Source organism: Chrysemys picta, chromosome 11, assembly GCF_011386835.1.
Source record: "Chrysemys picta bellii isolate R12L10 chromosome 11, ASM1138683v2, whole genome shotgun sequence".
NCBI classification, from domain to species: Eukaryota; Metazoa; Chordata; order Testudines; family Emydidae; genus Chrysemys; species Chrysemys picta.
Window position 1 is genome coordinate 40,459,417 of NC_088801.1, and position 18,203 is coordinate 40,477,619.

Below are 18,203 nucleotides of genomic sequence, written 5' to 3' on the forward strand. Positions count from 1 at the left end.
TTTGGTCTCTGCCATCTCTGACAGAAGCCTGGATACCACAGAGCTCTCTGCTATTCTCATGAACATGGCAAATACAGAACGCATGATTCTTCTGTATTTACAGCTGAATGAGCATGGAGAAGGGCAAGGGACCATGGATAAGTGTAGCTTGTGCTTTTCTTTACAATGGTCACATTTCAGCATGGCCCCCAGCCCATCCCTACATTAATAAGACAAAGGTATCCACTCTTCATTGTTTTATTCATAGGAAAAGAGGCAGCAGTACAACTAACGGAGCCAGAGTTGGCATCTGCTTTTCATTGCCCTGTGGGGTTAGGCAGGGTAGGGATATAGAGAGAGCACTTTCTTTATATGAATGGGGATGTTCCTTTTATCCTCTTGAGAGATCTCAATGCAACTTTCGTGCTGGTTCTTTGCAATCCTCTTCCGAAGGATTCTAGTGATGGCTGCATTATTTCTTCTGCTGCTGTAGAACACTTTCCAATGCCACTCTGTAATGAGTTCATCTGGTACCACTGCAGTAAACAGGCTAGCGGCATACGAGCCCTGTCTTGTTAATTTGGGGATAGACGGGAGGGCCATCTTTAAATTGAACCATTTTAAGGAAAAATGCTTCCCGCATGTATCTGCAGTCCCTTCTCCTTCTTTAAGCTCATCCACATTTTCCTGGTGGGACTGGCTAGACTCTGGTAGTCTCAAACCGGTCCTGACTCATAGCATGGCTGGGGCTCCTTGCCACATCTCCTCACTCCTCTTCTTCCTCCTCCTTCTCCTCGCTGTTCACATCAGGGTTTCTGTCTCTAAGGTATCCAGGATGGTCTGCGGGGTTCTGGTGGGACATCTGCCAAGTGTGCCATGCAGCTCGTTGTAAAAGCGGCAGGTGTGCAGCTCAGAACCAGATCTATTGTTGCGCTCTCTGGCCTCGGGGTATCCCTAGTGAAGTTCCTTCACTTTCCTGTGGCTCTGCTGTTGATCCCTATTGCACCCCTTTGCCTGCATCCCCCATGCAATTTGCTTGCAGTCGTCCATGTTTCTATGGTTTGTAGCTGTGCTTGCAAGTTCTCTCCACAGGCCCAGGAGATCCAATGCTTCCTGATCAGACAAATTGCGCAATCAGGAAAGGGGATTTCAGAAACATTTGGGGGATTTTAAAGGAGTGTCTGTGGGAGGAATCTTCTGGTCTCCCTGAGCCTTGGGCGGTGGAGTTTAAAATTGTGACCAGAGCGGTCACTGTTGCAAGGAACCTAGCACTTAATGTTGACCAATTTTGTAGTTAGGTAGATCAGGCTTAAGTGACATTTGATACTGTAATAGCATTGGCATTGGTTGTTAGCTCCAGCAGCATGTTCTTTTGCCTTCAAATGATGACCTGAGTTCACTTTTTGGGAAAGAAAGAAGCCCATAGACATCTTCAAAGATCAGACTAGCAGCTTTCTTTACCTTTTTAAAAATGTCTACATTTTTCTTTTTTGCTTGGTCAGTGTTTAGAACGATAAAAGAAGAGAATATGATAAAGACCAAGATCTTGCAGATACAGCTCCTTATAATTACATATTCAGCCAAAACAGTACAAAGAAAAATTACAATCCTTTTTCTTTATGTACCATATTCTAGTTTTCTCTTCTCCTTAAATTGGCATTTTGGACTGTTCACTAGAGCCACTGAAAAGCCTTAGCAGAAAAGAAGGAAACAGAGGGAGGGTAAGAAAGATAGATTCCCAAATGGCAACCTTTTGAATAGTCCAAGTTCAATCCCTAAAACAAAAAGTGGAATCTTTTTTTTCTAAATAATGTGCTCTACAGTCTCACCTCTCATCTTGAGAAACATGAAAGAGAAAGTAAAAGAGATGACCCAAATCACAGAGTTCCTTTGATAGAAGAAATTCAGCTGTTTTGAACACTTACAATCAAAGGAAGTGGTTTCCCTAATTACATGAACTATGTGAAAGCTCTCAGAATAGCTCTTCCACCCCAGGATTCCTTGCACTTTAGAAGTTTGCATAAAAGCTCACATGGAGAATCAGATGCAAAGTGTTTGATTCAAATTTTATTAGGCAGAAGTGTGCATACATTCATATTGCTAGATTTGACAGCTGGTTAAGTTTAGACCACAATCCTGATTTTGATGGGTGCATTTCGGTCCCACAGTTTTAAATCTTTCACTCTTTGGGTTCTGTAGCAAGACATCCTTTTAAGAGAACTGTGGCAATGGAAAAATTGAGAAAGGATTGTGGGGTCTTTTGATTGTGAGCCATCAGGTTAGGATTTTTCACTTTGATTGGATTTAGACATAGTTTTATACTTAAAATCCAGCCGTGTCTGCAATAAAAAAGGAAGAATGGTGATATTTGTTTTTTTAAGAACATTGTTTTGTTAAAATGTGCATTCTGAAGAATTAGTCTCTGAACTCTACAACTTCAGTATAATTCTAGCTATGCCATTTCCTCCAAACTATCAAAAACCTGAATTCAATAAGACCTTTGAACAAAAAAGAATCTTTTCAGACGACTGCTACCAACCTTACTTTTTCTGGTACATATACAGTAATAAAGGTACATTTTTCTTAACTAAAACAATCATTTTGTGAGTGGGGGGAGAAGAAGGAGGAGGCTTTCATAACCCTAAGATCTGTGTGCCTCAAAATTCCCTGTCAAAAATGATGAATTTTTTGATGGTGAGAAGTGATAGAATGCAAATTTTGTAACAATGCAGAATCTAAAGTAACATCAAGACCAAAATTTGTACATGTGTGTAACTAAATTTAGGTACCTAATTGTGCTGGCTGAATTTTTCAATTTCAATGTAATTGAATTGTGCCATCAGAACAGCTGGAGTAGGGCCCAGATCAGGCCTTTGAGTCCATTGTCAAATTGAGGTCTTTGACCAAAATGATCAGAGCTGTCTCTTTGGGCTGGATATGGCAGAAAACAGACTGAAATTAATCAACAGATTATAAGCAGTACCAGTACTGTCAGATTTGTATTGTCACAATTTATCAATAAGCTTCCCTCAACAAGGGACATTAGAGACTGTCTGCTGAGATGACTTCTTGAGGAGGGACCTGACAATCTCTTGTCTGAGAGATCCTGGCAGCCTGCCACCTCAGAGAGAAAGGTATCAACCACCTTCACAAATACTGAATCTTATTGTCCGCCACAAAATTTTGTCTGCCAATACGGACCTGATTTCCAGATCAAAGCACCTCCAGAACCTCAGTGAGCAATACAGGGCAAAACCCAAACAGAGAAGATGTTGCATTTGTTCCACCCCTTAATACAGAACTGCTATTTTGATTCTAATTAGAATTTTCTTATTCACAATGTTGGTAGGTGGAGAACTCCTCCTCCTGAGAAATATCTGACTGTACCAGAACAGAGTTGTTAACCACCTAGACTTCAAAATACTTTATGCAGCAGTCTGATTCAGAATATGATTTCCATTAGCAGCAGCCTGTTCCTGTATCCTATCTGATATGTGTTTTTTGTCTGTACAGTGTCTAGCACAATGGATCACTGATTTGGAGATTCCTAAGTGCTAGTGTAATACAAAGTTCCAGCCTCCTTTCTTTCTTTATCTGTCAAATGTATACAAAGGTAATCTATAAAGATGGTACAAAAAGAAGTTGGGGAGTGGTGGAAAAAATGCTATTTTCAATCTCAAAATGCAAAGATCTATGATTTCCTTACTGTTCATACATGTAATTTTTTATTGTGTACATAACTTCTTCTAATTTCCTATTAGATGTGTGCATGGTTCCCATTTCATATTTGTGTGTCTGACATTTGTTTGGGTTTCTTTTTCCATCTAATAAAAGTTGAAAGTGTTAATTGGTGGGATGCAGCTCAGTGGAATTGGCAGTAATAGACAAATACAGAAATAGAAGTAAACAAGGTTTCATGTGATTGTAATGATGTTTCTAGGTTCTTAATGTATTCATCCCAAAATATACTGTGATTTTGAACTATACTGTTTTTCAAATACACAACCACAGTAAATATTTCAATATCCAGCTATCTTCTACCCAACACTCGCACATGTCTTTTAAATCATTTTAAGGAGGTTTGGTGGTGGTGGTGAGGAAGTCATGTATGTCCACTGTTTCTTAACAGTCTACTATTATTAAAGACAATTACTATTTTGCCGTTAACTTCACTGGGGCCAGGATCAGCCCTGAATTAACAACACATTACTGTGGGCATTTCTAAGTTTCCATTTCTCAGCAGACCTGAAGCTACTGCTGTATTGCACACTTTCATTTGCGGCAGCTGGCTTGGATTCTTGTTTTGAGTTAGCGTTTGGGGGGGTTTCTTTTAATCAACAGAATTTTTAAAAAGTAAACCTTTTATTTAAAGAATTTTAGGATAACAAAGATGAGGAAGGATACAAACAAGTCAACCAGTGAAACATTAAATCACATTTCCAAATAATCATTAATATGTCTCTCTTGTCAGAAAGTAGACGTGTAGAAAGAGAGGTCTAGAAGTGGAGAGGGATTCTGTATAGAGAAGTCAGCACAGAAGTAGGAAGATTAGAGGAAAACCAGAACATAGATGTCAAACACACAATGTAGTAGCAGAACTGGTCAGTTTTTGTGTGCAAAGGTTCTTCATCCAAAAATGGTGTTTTCTTTCTTTTCTTTTTTGAAAGCTTAACTTCATGAAAAATTATCAGTTTTCACATGTTATGAAATTTCTTGACACACATCAATATTTTAATGGAAATGTTTAAATCATTATTATTTGAAATAATTTTCAAAATCATTATAGAAAAAGTACATACAATTTCCATTTAAAATTAAATTACTGGAAATTAAATTAAAACTGGAAACAATTTCAACGTTTTAAAAAATTTGTCATTTTTTGAACATCTCTACCCAGTAGGTTTATTATTTATCAGCGATGTTTCTACATAAAATAAAATTTTTCAGCCTTAAACAAGGCAATGTATTAACTGTTCTGAAAATGAGATAAAGACCATATATCCTGAAACTTTTTGAATTCTTGCTGTCATTTGTACAGGACTTTACAAGGCCTTTATAGAGGATTCCAGCTGTTGAGACCTAGCCTAGAGCACTGCCCTTAACAAGCCTTCAACCGTACAAATATAGATAGGGCTGTCACTCTAGCCATCCACTTTTGTCTGGAAGGGGATAGGATTGCAGATGGCCCTCTATGGTTGGAGAAGAGCTCTGTGCAGAACAGAGTGATGTAGTAGGCTGGATTCTTATGTTCCATGAGGCCAGCTTGGCAATTTTTACCAAGGAAAATTACAGTTTTCATGACTGAGTTTGAGAAAATACTTAGCTGAAAGATAACTTCATTTGAAAAGTGGAGCACAGTCCATTCTTTGTTACCTCCATTGGAGAGTCTATGCTAATTGTTCAGTGAAGAGTCTAGTTGAATATCTCCAAGAAAGTTCTCTGCTTCTCTAACAGATTGGGAACTCTGCAGTTGTTCAGACAATTTTATCTTAATTGAAACAGGATATAAAACTTCTAAAAAAGTGTGAAGTATCCAACACAGTTATCTTTAGGCAGGTGTAATAAGTCTAGCAGCAGCCTCTGGAAATGCTCATCCCCTCCAGGATGCTGATGATCATAGGTTGTTGCATTGAGTCTGAACCTCCAGGTCTCCACTTTTTTCTTTTTTCACCAGGCTTTAAATGATTGTCTTTTGTCTTGGTCCCAAGTGCTGGGATGCTTGAAGAGAGTTCTCTGGGGATGAGGGGCGTTCTGCTTGTTGCATTTGTGCTGTTGTCCCTAGCAAAGCTGTTCACATAAGATGTATAGTGACTTTGATCTCTAAAATGATCTCCTCTGACATTCTTGCATTTGCTCCAGGACAGCAGTATCCAGATCTAAGTCAGTAACCATTTCACCTGCTTTTGGAGAATGGGCAGAAATTTTTGGCATTTGACTACTTCTCTGTTCTTCTGGAGAATTGGAGATCTGGGTTAACATCTTCTCAGATATTCATAAGAGGTTCAGTTGCAAAAAACAATGTAGAATAAAAGGGAAGATCACCCTAAATCTAACAGAAAACCAGAGTGACCCTGTTGGGTAAAGATCCTGTTTTCTAGGAGTCTGGAAAATCTCTGCTTACCAGACTGTTTGGGGGAGCTTGGGGCTTATGCCTAGCAGGGAGGGGGGTCTCGGGGCTTCTGCCCAGCAGGGAGGGGGGTCTCAGGCTTCAGCCCCCTGGGTGGCACCTGCCAGGGCTCAGAGCAGGAGTGGGACTGAAGCCATGAGCCCTGGCAGGCACCTGACTACCTGTCGCTGAGCTGAATCCCCAAGCCCCAGCAAACACGCCCTTGCTCTCAGACTTCTGAAGATTGTCATATACGGCTTGGAGGGTCAGTAAGTTTGGCCGCCCCCATAAGCCATAATCCAGTTGTCGTTATTAAAACCATGACTGAGTGCCTAGCAAAGTTATGAATTTAAGATCCCAGGCTCATCTTTTTGAAGGTGTGCTGGTTTCCTTTGAGGATGTTGACTGAGAAGTCCAATATGGAGTATTCATTTTGTGAAAAGTGTTCACCCACGGATGATATGGTGGTTTTGTCTTTTTCATTTTTCTGTGTGAGTTCATTTGAGAGTGTAGTGATTGTCTGGTTTCACCCACACAGTCATTGGCATTTAGTGCACTGGATGAGGTACACCACATGTTGTGTTAGACATGTGGAGGACCCATGGATCTTGAAAGGTGTGTTGTGGGGGGGGGGGTGTTGATCACAGTAGCAGTGGAGATCTATCTGCAGGTTTTGCATCTGTTGTTCTGGCAAGGTCTGGTTCTGCTTTGAGTTGGTGGTTCCTGGTCCACGGGGAGTCTGGGTATTTCAAACCTGATGCTTAGAGAACTATTCTACCCCTCCCAGAGTTATCAGGTGTTGCTGTGCATTTTGACAGCTTTCATTTTTAATTGATCCCAGATACTAAAGTTTGTGTTTTCAAATACAGTTCACAGAATGTGACTAATTTCTGAAATCTTACGTCTGTTTCCTTACAACTATACAGTATCTTTATCTTTTTAAATGATTTTGCTGTTGCAAACAAACAGAAAATCAGTAACCATAACAAAAACGAAATGTTGCTGGCAGATTTCAGTCTGTCATGAGTGCTAGTATAAAATTTAGTTATGGTTCCATGCTGTACACTGAATAATGTAATGCTCCTATGGGATTTGCCTGGGCTTCAGTGGGTCTCTTATTGAAATCCATGGGAAAGGAGGTGTTTATCCTTTATGTCAGTGCCATGTTTTAACAGATGGCAGTGTATTTGTATCTGAAAAGGTAGTTTTCAAACTTTTTTGATCCCGTTGTAATGATAATTTTATGCATAAAGTGCCCTTACTCAGCTTTATCCTAGATTCTGCAGCTTTTGTCAGCAATCTCTCCTTCCCTCGTTGACAGGAGATTGTTGCCCACAATATAATGAAGACAAAGAAAGGCCCTGATTCTGCAGTTGATCCTCCCAAGTTATTTTGACCTTTGCATATAATGTGTGCAATGCTGGGAATTGATTGGGGCTCTGCATTGGTTTCTTGCGTCTCCCGTTGTGGTGTCAGTTGCAAGATTAAGGCCTAAATTAGCTGTGTATTATCTCTCATCAATTATATCATAGTATCTTTAGGAAAAAATCTCCCAGAACTTCTGATGTACCAATCTCTCTCTGCTCCAATTTTTTTTAACTGAACTGTCTTTTAAAATTGTGGTGTTCTGACAGGGAAGTCCTCCGGATTCTAAAAATCAGTGGATTCTGTTTATAATCCAATTGTTTTAAAGTTGCCCTGAAAACTGCAAAATTATATGCAAAGGTCAAAATAACAAATTATAGAATATTATAAAATCCTGTTTCCTATTCAAGGGATCCATTTCCAGTATCCTTTAATATTAAACATTTAATCTACATGCTTGCTGGTACAAAATACAATTAATACAAGTTTAATATATAAACTTTCAAGGTCTACATACAGTTGCACAAACCTACAACAACAGATAATGACCACATTTTATAACACCAATTCTACTTCAGCAACACATTACACTAAATTACAGAACTGAGATACTTTGGGGCTATATTTCTTTTTTAGACTTTTACTAAACAATTAATATGCAATTTATAAAATTAAGTGACCACCAACATATTTTTATTACAAAAGAAAAAAAATGGATTTGGGGTAGTGTGTATAGGGTGACCAGATAGTAAGTGTGAAAAATTGGGACTGGAGTGGGAGAGCCCAAAATAAAAAAAAAAGCCCCAAATATCGGGACTGTCCCTATAAAATCAGGACATCTGATCACCCTAAGTGTGTATAAAACAGGCAGGGTAATAATCTTCCATTACATAGCAGTGGGAACTGGGCTGGATCCCATATTTTTTCATTTTTACACATTGTATCCATTGGGGCTTTTTTAAAAGGTGTAGAATTTCAGTAACAAAAACGTAATATTGGTTTTGGGTCTGAGCCGGACATCACTGAACCACGCTCCCAGCCTTAACTTTTTTAATGACGTTTTTTGTGTGTCTTTGTAGAAGTACCCAAAAGAGTAAGATTTTTTTAAAAACAAAAGTACTAACAATGTCACTTCAATAGTGCAATTTAACTTTTATTTTCTTTGTGTGGCTGGTGAATCAGTGCTAGCATAATACTGAATATGTGACTCTCCTATACTAGAAACTAGATAATTTCTTTGTCTTAAAAATCTTACCTTTTAGATGGGCTGTTGAAAGTTAAATTGGGACAGGTAATCCCCTAAATGGAATATAAACCAAATCAACCCTCTCCCCCCCCCCCCCCCTTCCAGCTTTAAGTCAACATGCAAGCAGGGCTTTCATAATTCAATTGCAATTTGAAGTCAACCATGAGATGTGTATTGGACAGACCACAGACCTCATTAGAGCAGATAACTTTGCTTATTTACTGTTTAAAGTTCTCATTGAATGTTCCTTACGCATCAAAGTCTTTTGACTACACAGTGCATCATGTGTTTTCCATCCTACTTTGCTAATATGAAAGAAGATTTAATGGGTTTAACAAACATGTCCTTAATTGGACAATAATTGGCTTCTGCTGAATAACAGCTTTTCAGGTTCTTCTTCGGGTCTCTGGGGCATGAAAACTATTGACCCCTTCCTTATAAAACTTTATGAGAAAATGCACAAATGGTTTCCTGGCAGGGTCTAAAAAAACAGAGGGGTATTCCACTTTTGATTTTCATGTTAGTGATCAAACAATTTAGCAACTACCTATCATTGTTATGTGGTTATTTTAAAGAGTTCTTTAGTTGCAGACTGTTTTTAAAAATCCCTCAATTTACTGCATATTGTAGGTGGGGGTAGGGAAGGGGGAACCTCATGACAAGCAATAGAATGTAAATCTAGGACTTGAAATATAGCGTGACTGTAGTCTTAAGAGAACTAACTTATGCACACTTAAGAATGAACAGGAAATATAAATAGTTTATTAAGCATCATATTCGGTTTAGCTTTAGAAAGAATGTAATTAAAATAATAGCCAGTAAGGGCCAATTTCTGCTTCCATCAAAATGTATGGGAGCTCTATCATTGACTACAGAGGTGAGGCTATTGTTAATATTTAGATAAAAGTGTGCAAAAAGAGTTACCAAGTTTGTTTTGATCTGGTATGTCATTAAACAAAGAAGTGATACATTTAAAGCAAACCAGTGCCTGCCCCTGAACTCTACACAATTTTATGATCCATCTTGTAGTCTCTCTCCCCTAGTACTTCGTGTTTGTGTTGTAATTTTAGATATTAAGCTTCTTAATATTGTGTCCTTGGGAATGTGTTTTCTCTATGTTTAAGGGCCAACCATTCTTTCAGCACTCAACAAATAATACTTTTAACCCTAAATCTTTATCAGCATTTTGTGTTTCATTTAGTCTTGGTAATCAGTAAATAGAATAGTTTTAAATGAAACATTAACACTGTTATCCCAATTGGCCATTTTTACAGTGTAGAGAACATCATGGAAAGAAGCTAAGATTTAAACTCTCCCAGGAATATGTTGGAGTTCAAAGTCCTTTATTACTGTTAGACTTTGGGACTAAATCATTGTCAAGTCTGCTTTAAATTCTTCTAATTGATTCTGAAGATTTCCATTATAAGCACAGCAAACATTTATTTACAGGAATGTAAATAATCAAACTCTATTGCACAATACATTAATAAATATTAGAAAACACGTAGGGATGTTCTGCTAATCAGATTGCCGGAGAAGCTAAACATTTCTAACCCTGCAATTTTGCATAGAGTGAAGGTGCCTCATGCTGTGCAATTAACTGATTTATTAACAGCAAAGTTGGTTGGCTGCTGGCTGGCCTGATGGTCTAACGAGAATCAGTATTTATTTCCAAATTTGATCTGAAGCAGTATGCTCAGACAGAGGGTGGGGGAAAGATGCACTGTACGTATTCTCCCGTGCTACTTCTCCTGCTCCCTCCTCCCCACCAAACAACCAGCTGGAATAATAAGTGTGATGACTGGTAATGTTCGTATGGAATCAGCTGGACTTTTTTAGACCCAGGCCTGCATAGTTTTGGGGGGTTGACAAGCTGACTTTCCTCATTGTAGAGAGACAAGGTGGGTGAGGTAATTGGTGGAAAAGATACGCTTTTGAGCTACACAGAGCTTTTCTTCGGTGTGGGAAAGGTACTCAGAGTATCACAGCTAAACACAAGGTAGAACAGACTGAGGTAAGGCAGCTGTGTGGCAGGGATAGCTCAGTGCTTTGAGCATTGGCTTCCTAAACCCAGGGTTGTGAGTTCAATCCTTGAGGGGACCACTTAGGGGTCTGGGGCAAAATCAGTATTTGGTCCTGCTAGTGAAGGCAGGGGGCTGGACTCAATGACCTTTTGGGGTCCCTTCCAGTTCTGAGATAGGTGTATCTCCAAATATTTATTTTATTTATATTTATTTAAGTAGTTAACACGAATGCTAGGGACCATTCAAAGTGAAGTGGCCAATTAACACCCTTGTATTCATAGGACATGAAAGGAGAGTCAGTGGACTACAAATTGTTGGCAATAAGCCAGGGGTGGGGCTTGTGAGCCACATGTGGCTCTTTTACAGGTAAAGTGCAGCTCTTGGAGCCCCCCTCCCATTCTCTGCTTACCAGACTGTTTGGGGGAGCTTGGAGCTTCTGCCCAGCAGGGGGGGGGGTCTCAGGGCTTCAGCCCCCTGGGTGGCACCTGCCAGAGCTCAGAGCAGGAGTGGGACTGAAGCCATGAGCCCTGGCAGGCACCTGACTACCTGTCGCTGAGCTGAATCCCCAAGCCCCAGCAAACACACCCTTGCTCTCAGACTTCTGAAGATTGTCCTATACGGCTTGGAGGGTCAGTAAGTTTGGCCGCCCCCATCAGCCATAATCCAGTTGTCTTATTAAAACCATGACTGAGTGCCTAGCAAAGTTATGAATTTAAGATCCCAGGCTCATCTTTTTGAAGGTGTGCTGGTTTCCTTTGAGGATGATGACTGAGAAGTCCAATATGGAGTATTCATTTTGTGAAAAGTGTTCACCCACGGATGATATGGTAGTTTTGTCTTTTTCATTTTTCTGTGTGAGTTCATTTGAGAGTGTAGTGATTGTCTGGTTTCACCCACACAGTCATTGGCATTTAGTGCACTGGATGAGGTACACCACATGTTGTGTTAGACATGTGTAGGACCCATGGATCTTGAAAGGTGTGTTGTGGGGGGTGTTGATCACAGTAGCAGTGGAGATCTATCTGCAGGTTTTGCATCTGTTGTTCTGGCAGGGTCTGGTTCTGCTTTGAGTTGGTGGATCCTGGTCCATGGGGAGCTTGCTTCTGATGAGGACCTTAGAGAGGCCAGAGGAGGAGGTTCAGGAAAGATTTCTTTTAGGGTGTGGTCTCCATCAAGTATGGGTTGTAATTGTTTAATGATCATGTGGATTGTGGTGTGAGGTGGTAGGTGACGACTAGGGGTGTGCAGTTGGAAGGGGTTTTTTTAGGATTGAATCTGATTCTTTTGGGGTATTTGAGTGGCACATTTTATGATGTGATCTACTTCTCTGGTGAAGTTTCCCTGTTTGGTGAAAGCAGTTTTTAAGTGTGTTAATATGTGTATCCCATACTTTCTCCTCGGAGCATATTCTGTGATTTCTGAGAGCCTGGCTGAAGATAACAGATTTCTTGGTGTTTTTGGGTTGTTTACCGAATTTGCGAAGTTAAGTGTGGTGATCTGTGGGTTTCTTGTCTGTAGTTGTCCGCAGGGTTCCATTGTTGAAGCTGATCGTGGTGTCCAGGAAGTTGATGCTGGTCTGGGAGTGTTTTAGAGATAGTTTGATGGATGGGTGGTGGAGAGTGAAGTTGTGGTGGAAATCTATGCGGGAGTTTAGGTCATCTGTCCAGAGGATGAAAATATCATCCAGAAATTCTTCCCTTGTATCTATTTTGAATGGAATTCACAATCTGACATTAAGGCCTTGTCTACCCACCTGAATAGCTGCAATTCAGCCACCAATCAATCTACCTGTATTAGTGCTAACTCCTAAGTGTAAGCAAGAGCAAGCCAGACCTTGCATTAGCTGAGGGCTGGTCTACACTGGGAACTTACATCAGCATAGCTATGTCTCTCAGGGGGTTGAAGAAGCCACACCCCTGAGAGATGTAGCTATGCCAGCCTAACTCCTGGCATAGGCAGCTCTAGGTCAACCTAGCTACTGCTTCATGGGGAGGTGGATTATCCACACCAATGGGATCACCCCTCCCATCATCCAAGGTAGTGTCTACACTGAAGCACTATAGCAGTGGTCTCCAACCTTTTTACGCCCTCCCCCTTCCCAAGGCCCCGTCCCGCTCACTCCATTCCCACCCCCTTCCCCCCGTTGCTCGTTCTCCCCCACCCTCACTCATTTTCATTGAGCTGGGCAGGGAGTTGGGTTCGGAGTGTGGGAGGGCTTTTGAGCTGAGCTTGGGGCAGGGGTTCAGGGTGCAGGAATGAGGGGTGCAAGCTCTGGGAGGGAGTTTGGGTGCAGGAGAGGACTCCAGGCTGAGGCATAGTGTTGGGGTGCAGGAGAGGGTGAGAGGTGCAGGGTCTTGGAGGGGATTCTGATCTTGGGCAGGGGGTTGGAGTGCAGGAGGGGTATGAGGTGCAGGCTCCGGCCGGGAGGCACTTACCACAGGTGGATCCCGACCAGCGGCACAGCAGGGCTCAGGCAGGAGAGAGTGAGGAGTGCAAGCTCTGGGAGGGAGTTTGGGTGCAGGAAGGGGCTTCGGGCTGGGGCAGAGTGTTGGGGTACAGGAGAGGGTGAGGGGTGTGGGCTGGGGCAGGGGGTTGGGGTGCAGGAGGAAGCTCCGGGCAGGATCTGGCCAGGAGATGTTTTACCACAGGTGACTCCCAGGCGGCAGTGCAGTGGGGCTCAGCCAGGCTACCTGCCTGCCCTCGCCCCACGCCACTCCTGGAAGCGGCTGGCTGCTGGTATGTCTCTGCGGCCCCTGGAGCGGAGGGGGGCAGTGGGTAGGGTGACCAAATGAGAGGAAGAAAATATTAGGACATGGGGGGCGGGGGGGGTCTGCCGGCGGAGCAAAAAAACCCACAACTGCCGGTGGATCCAAATATCGGGACAAATTGTGTCCCGACCACAGATCGGTCGGTACGTGGGACAAATACCTAAAAATCTGGTCACCCTAGCAGTGGGTCTCGCAAGCACTGCCCCCGGTTCCTGGCCAGTGGGAGCTGCGGGGACAATGCTGGGGGTGGGGGCAGAGTGCAAAGCCGCCTCCCCCCCCTTTCCTTCCTCCCAGGGGCCGCAGAGACGTGCCAGCAGCCAGCCGCTTTCGGGAGCGGCGTGGGGTCAGGGCAGGCAGGAATCCTGCCTGACCCATGCTGCGCCGCTGGACTTTTAGTGGCCTGGAGATCGTGACCAACTGGCAGAGGCTCCAGGATCGACCAGTTGATCGCAATCAACGGTTTGATGACCACTGCACTACAGCAGCGCAGCTGCAGTGGTTTAAGTGTAGACATATCCTGAGCCAATTGGAATTTATCTTTACATGTATTTGGTATATATCCTGATAAGTTCAAGCAGTGCAGGCCCTGGCTTGCCTTGTCTACACTCAAGGGTCAGCACAGGCAGAGGTATACTGATTGGTGGTCAGTAAATGCAGTATTGTATTGGGGGTGTTCATAAGTATAACCAAGGCTCAGGGGCCTCTAATACTGACGGCAAAGAACACAGGGAATTCATATTGATGCTTATGTATTTGCACTAGAATACAAAGCACAACACTAATAGAAACCTAATAGATGGTGTTTAGAGGCATCTGTGATGAGGTCTCTGTTCAGTTCCTAGTTTACAGATCTCCAGAGCACACTAGCCACCATGACAGTTGGTGTTCACTGATGCTTTCATTGGCAAATGGACATAAAGATTAAACTATCCTTTCAGCAGGAGAGATGATTCTGAGAGGTCAAGGTTGGGCACGATGTCAGGGTGCATGGAGGTAGCTTGCACTCCTGCTGCCTGCACTCTGCGTGTCTTCTGAGTAAAGACAGGACTTCATGTTCTAGTGCTGCCACACTGACCACACTTCATGAGCATTAATTTAATTAAAATATGTATTTTAATGTACTTTGCTTTGTCTTCTAATTTCTTGTCAATGGTTTAGTTTTCAAACATAGCAAAGTAGTTTGGTTTGGTTTTCTGATTCACCCCCCTCTTCCGCCTCCTCCCCCCCCCCAAATGCTGTCCAATCTGCGCTTCAGTGGAATACATATTGTTAACAGAGATCAGCAAGTGCTCAGGTTCATCCAGAACTGTTTTAGAATATTGTGTGATGAGTGGTTGGTAATGTGATGTGATGATTGCTATTACCTTGTGACTAGCCAAGGACTTATCCTATGACTGAGTGTGGGGTATCATCAGTAAATTAGATGCCACTTGTGGTTGTCCTGCATGTCAAATTGTAGTTCAACAGTGTGTCAAGGCTGTGTATGACTGAGTCAGTTAGGCCCAGTTTTCCAAAGGTGTTTAGGTGCCTAAAGTTGCAGATAGGTGCCTAGGGGGATTTTCATAAGTGCCCAGATGATTTTGAAAATCCCACTAGACACCTGTCTGTGTTTAGGCAACTAAATAACTTTGAAAATCTGGTCCTTAGCTATTTAGTCAACTAGTGACTATCTACAAGTTTTCACTTAGAACCTGGAACATCCATGTCAGAAGGGGAGAAAAGATTTTCAAAGCACAACTGCATTGATAAAGATGACTGGCTGTTTGCTTGGTCCCTGCTGCAAATTGGCTAATGTAATCCACAGCTGAGCCATGGAAAAGAGCAAGAAGTGAAAGGAACTGGCTGGAATCTCCAGCTCTAAAGACAGCAGTGTGATTGATTTAAAAGAGGCCTAGAAAAGATTTCTCTCTAGGAATAATGGTCCTCAGGGGGAGATGTTTTTTATGACCTCCTAATTTGGGAGATTTTATGGATGATTAATAGCTTCTTCCCCCAGTCCTAGATACAAGCTTGCTATGGCATCAGTTACATCTTAATTAAGAGATGTGAACAGCAGCATAAGATCAAGAAAAAAATGCATTAAAAGCAATGGGTACATTAATGCCTGTAACTGCCCTGAATGGACCAAAGTGTATTTGTTACTACATTGTAAATAATGTATGGTAGTATGCTCTACATCATCTGAGTTGATGGTTTGACGTGAACTCTTAGAGTATGTTTATGCTGCAATTAGACAGCCACGGCTGGCCCACGTTAGCTGACTTGGGCTTGTGGGGCTCGGGCTTTGGGGCTGTTTCATTGCAATGTAGACTTCAAGGCTTGGGCAGGAGCATAAGCTCTGGGACCAGCCCCACAGCCCGAGCCAGCTGGCATGAGCCAGTCACGGGTGTCTAATTGCAGTGTAGACATACCCTTAGATTCTGATCCTGCAATTGATAGTGCAGTTATAGATTCAATTGACTTCAGTGGGGCTCTGAATTGGCACAACATTCCTCTTGCTTGTGAGCTATTACAGGATCGGAGCTTAAAGTACAAAGCACCTGCTTTGGGCCTTTCTTGCAGTGAAATTGAAAATCGTTTCATCACATGATTGTAATACGTTTTAATGGTTCTCAGTTAAATTCTTGGTATATTTAGAGCCTAAAAGCATGACCCTGGGGAAGTTTAGCATGAAAAAAATAACACAAGCCATGGTGTGTGGACGTATTTTTTAATTGTAGCATCATATTTCTAGGTGAAGAGGACATGAGTTTTCAGGTGGTCACACAAGAAGAGTGAGTTTGTTTTTTCAGGGCACTGGGGTGTTGAACAAAACAAAAGAATCCTAGATGTTTTCATTTGTGTTGGGCCTGAATTAAGAGACTTGGATTTGTTCATCTCACTTTTCATGATATTGTTAGGATTGAGGGACTGAGATCTAATTTTCAGGCAGGCAATATAGGAATATTAGTCGGAATCTTTTAACAGCTGCTGGCAGGGTATCTGTGGGCCTGTGGTTGGAGTTCAAAGCTCCAGCCCACTGGCAGATTCCCTCCGGGGATAGCAGGAATATAACCGTCTGTCCTTTGTTGGTGGTGAATCGCACCTCTGGCACAGTTGCTTAGGTAGGTGCAAATTAAATGCCCTTGCACCCATCTAGGTGAATCAGGTCCTCCAGCATTGAAATTCACAATAACCTTACAAAAGCCTCAAATATGATTTTGCACCTCTGATGAAAACATAATGAGACGTTTTAAAAAATCAAAATTATTTAATTATGCTGTGGAGGGATAGAACGTTGAAAAAGAATTTTGAAACTCTCCATGTATCACACAAACATGAAATGCATGTACCACACCTGTAGAATATAAATTCTATATCCTATGGAAGTTGTTTGTGCATTACACTCTGTTCATTTGTGATAATAACTCAAATCTCATTGAGCAGGGGAAACAACATAGTACACTGTGCAATCAGAAATCTTGGGGTTAAGTTCAAGGCTATGATTCAACTTTTTCATTCAGCATATGCAAACCATAGCACACCAGCTAAAGGTGCTAATTCAAACCTTGATGAAGTTATTTGGAAAAGGCTGCAAGAGAAAAACTATTGTAACCATGTGAAATGTTTACTTATTACACATCTATAGGCTTCCACATGCACGTGTATATTCATACCATGGCACTCAGTACAAAAGCTAGAGACAAATTAGGTTTGTTTTGCCAGTGGCTTTATATTTGTTAGGGTGGTTGTAGCTGCTGTAATAAAGCTTGCCAAGGTCCCTTATTTTTTTTATGTATTATTACTCAGTGGGGCTGACTGCTTTACTGACCATGACTTTGTTTCCTTCCAATGCTTGTGACTGATCTAGCTAGTAGAAGCTCAGAGGTTAATGTAATATTTCAAGGAAGGCATTTTTGTGGGGGATAATGTATAGTATGGCTGTGTTTGCATTCTATAACCCCCCACTTCTAGAGTGTGTGTGTAAAACAATAACATGTTTTTTTAAATCATTGACTATTTTTTAAAATAAACATTTTATTAGTATTTATTATTATTACTATTGGAATATACTATAGAGCTGCAAATGTTGAGAGGCCCAAAAATTAAACACACCATTGTAAAACAAAAACAAACAAAAATCCCAAAATCTTTTTTGACCAACTTTTTAAAAAAAAACTAGTCTCCTAAATCCTTATTTAGGCATTTAAAAAAATGGCCTGATTTTCAGAAGTGCTGAGAACTCTGCATTTTCCAAACTCTCTCTCAGTGTTTTGAAACAGGTAGGTTTTCTAAGGAGAATACCCCAAGTGGACATTATTTTTCTGATTCATATATGATGTGTGGTTTGTGCATGGAGTCTGATATATAGTATTGCAGCAAATACATTTTATTATTAATTGTCAAACTTTTTCTTTTGGTTTTTGAACAGGCAGAAATACTCAGTGTGCTCAGTCACAAAAACGTCATTCAGTTCTATGGAGCCGTTATAGAACCTCCTAACTATGGCATAGTTACAGGTGAGGACTCTTCCTTTGACTTTTTTCTTTATAATATAGAAGGTCTTAACGTTGCTAGATCCTAACTCAAACTGTGAACTGAATGCTTTTGTTTTGCTGTTGTAAGTGTATGGCATAAAGTCTTAAATAAACTAATGATATCTACATAATTGGAAACCATGTTTCTATTTCTACTTATGATTAAATGTATTACTGACATTCTGTCTGAATGCGCTT

At 41.3% G+C, this 18,203-nt stretch overlaps 1 protein-coding gene across 7 annotated transcripts in view; it reads left to right on the forward strand.

Moving 5' to 3' along the window:
* The window catches only part of MAP3K20 (mitogen-activated protein kinase kinase kinase 20), a 133,985-nt gene that overhangs the window by 25,784 nt on the left and 89,998 nt on the right, over positions 1–18,203 (forward strand). For all 7 annotated transcript variants that reach the window (XM_065561835.1, XM_042860727.2, XM_065561834.1 and 4 more), the window contains exon 3: positions 17,900–17,987. In XM_065561835.1, coding sequence (XP_065417907.1) covers positions 17,900–17,987 — 88 coding nt within the window. The remainder of the gene's footprint in view (positions 1–17,899; positions 17,988–18,203) is intronic.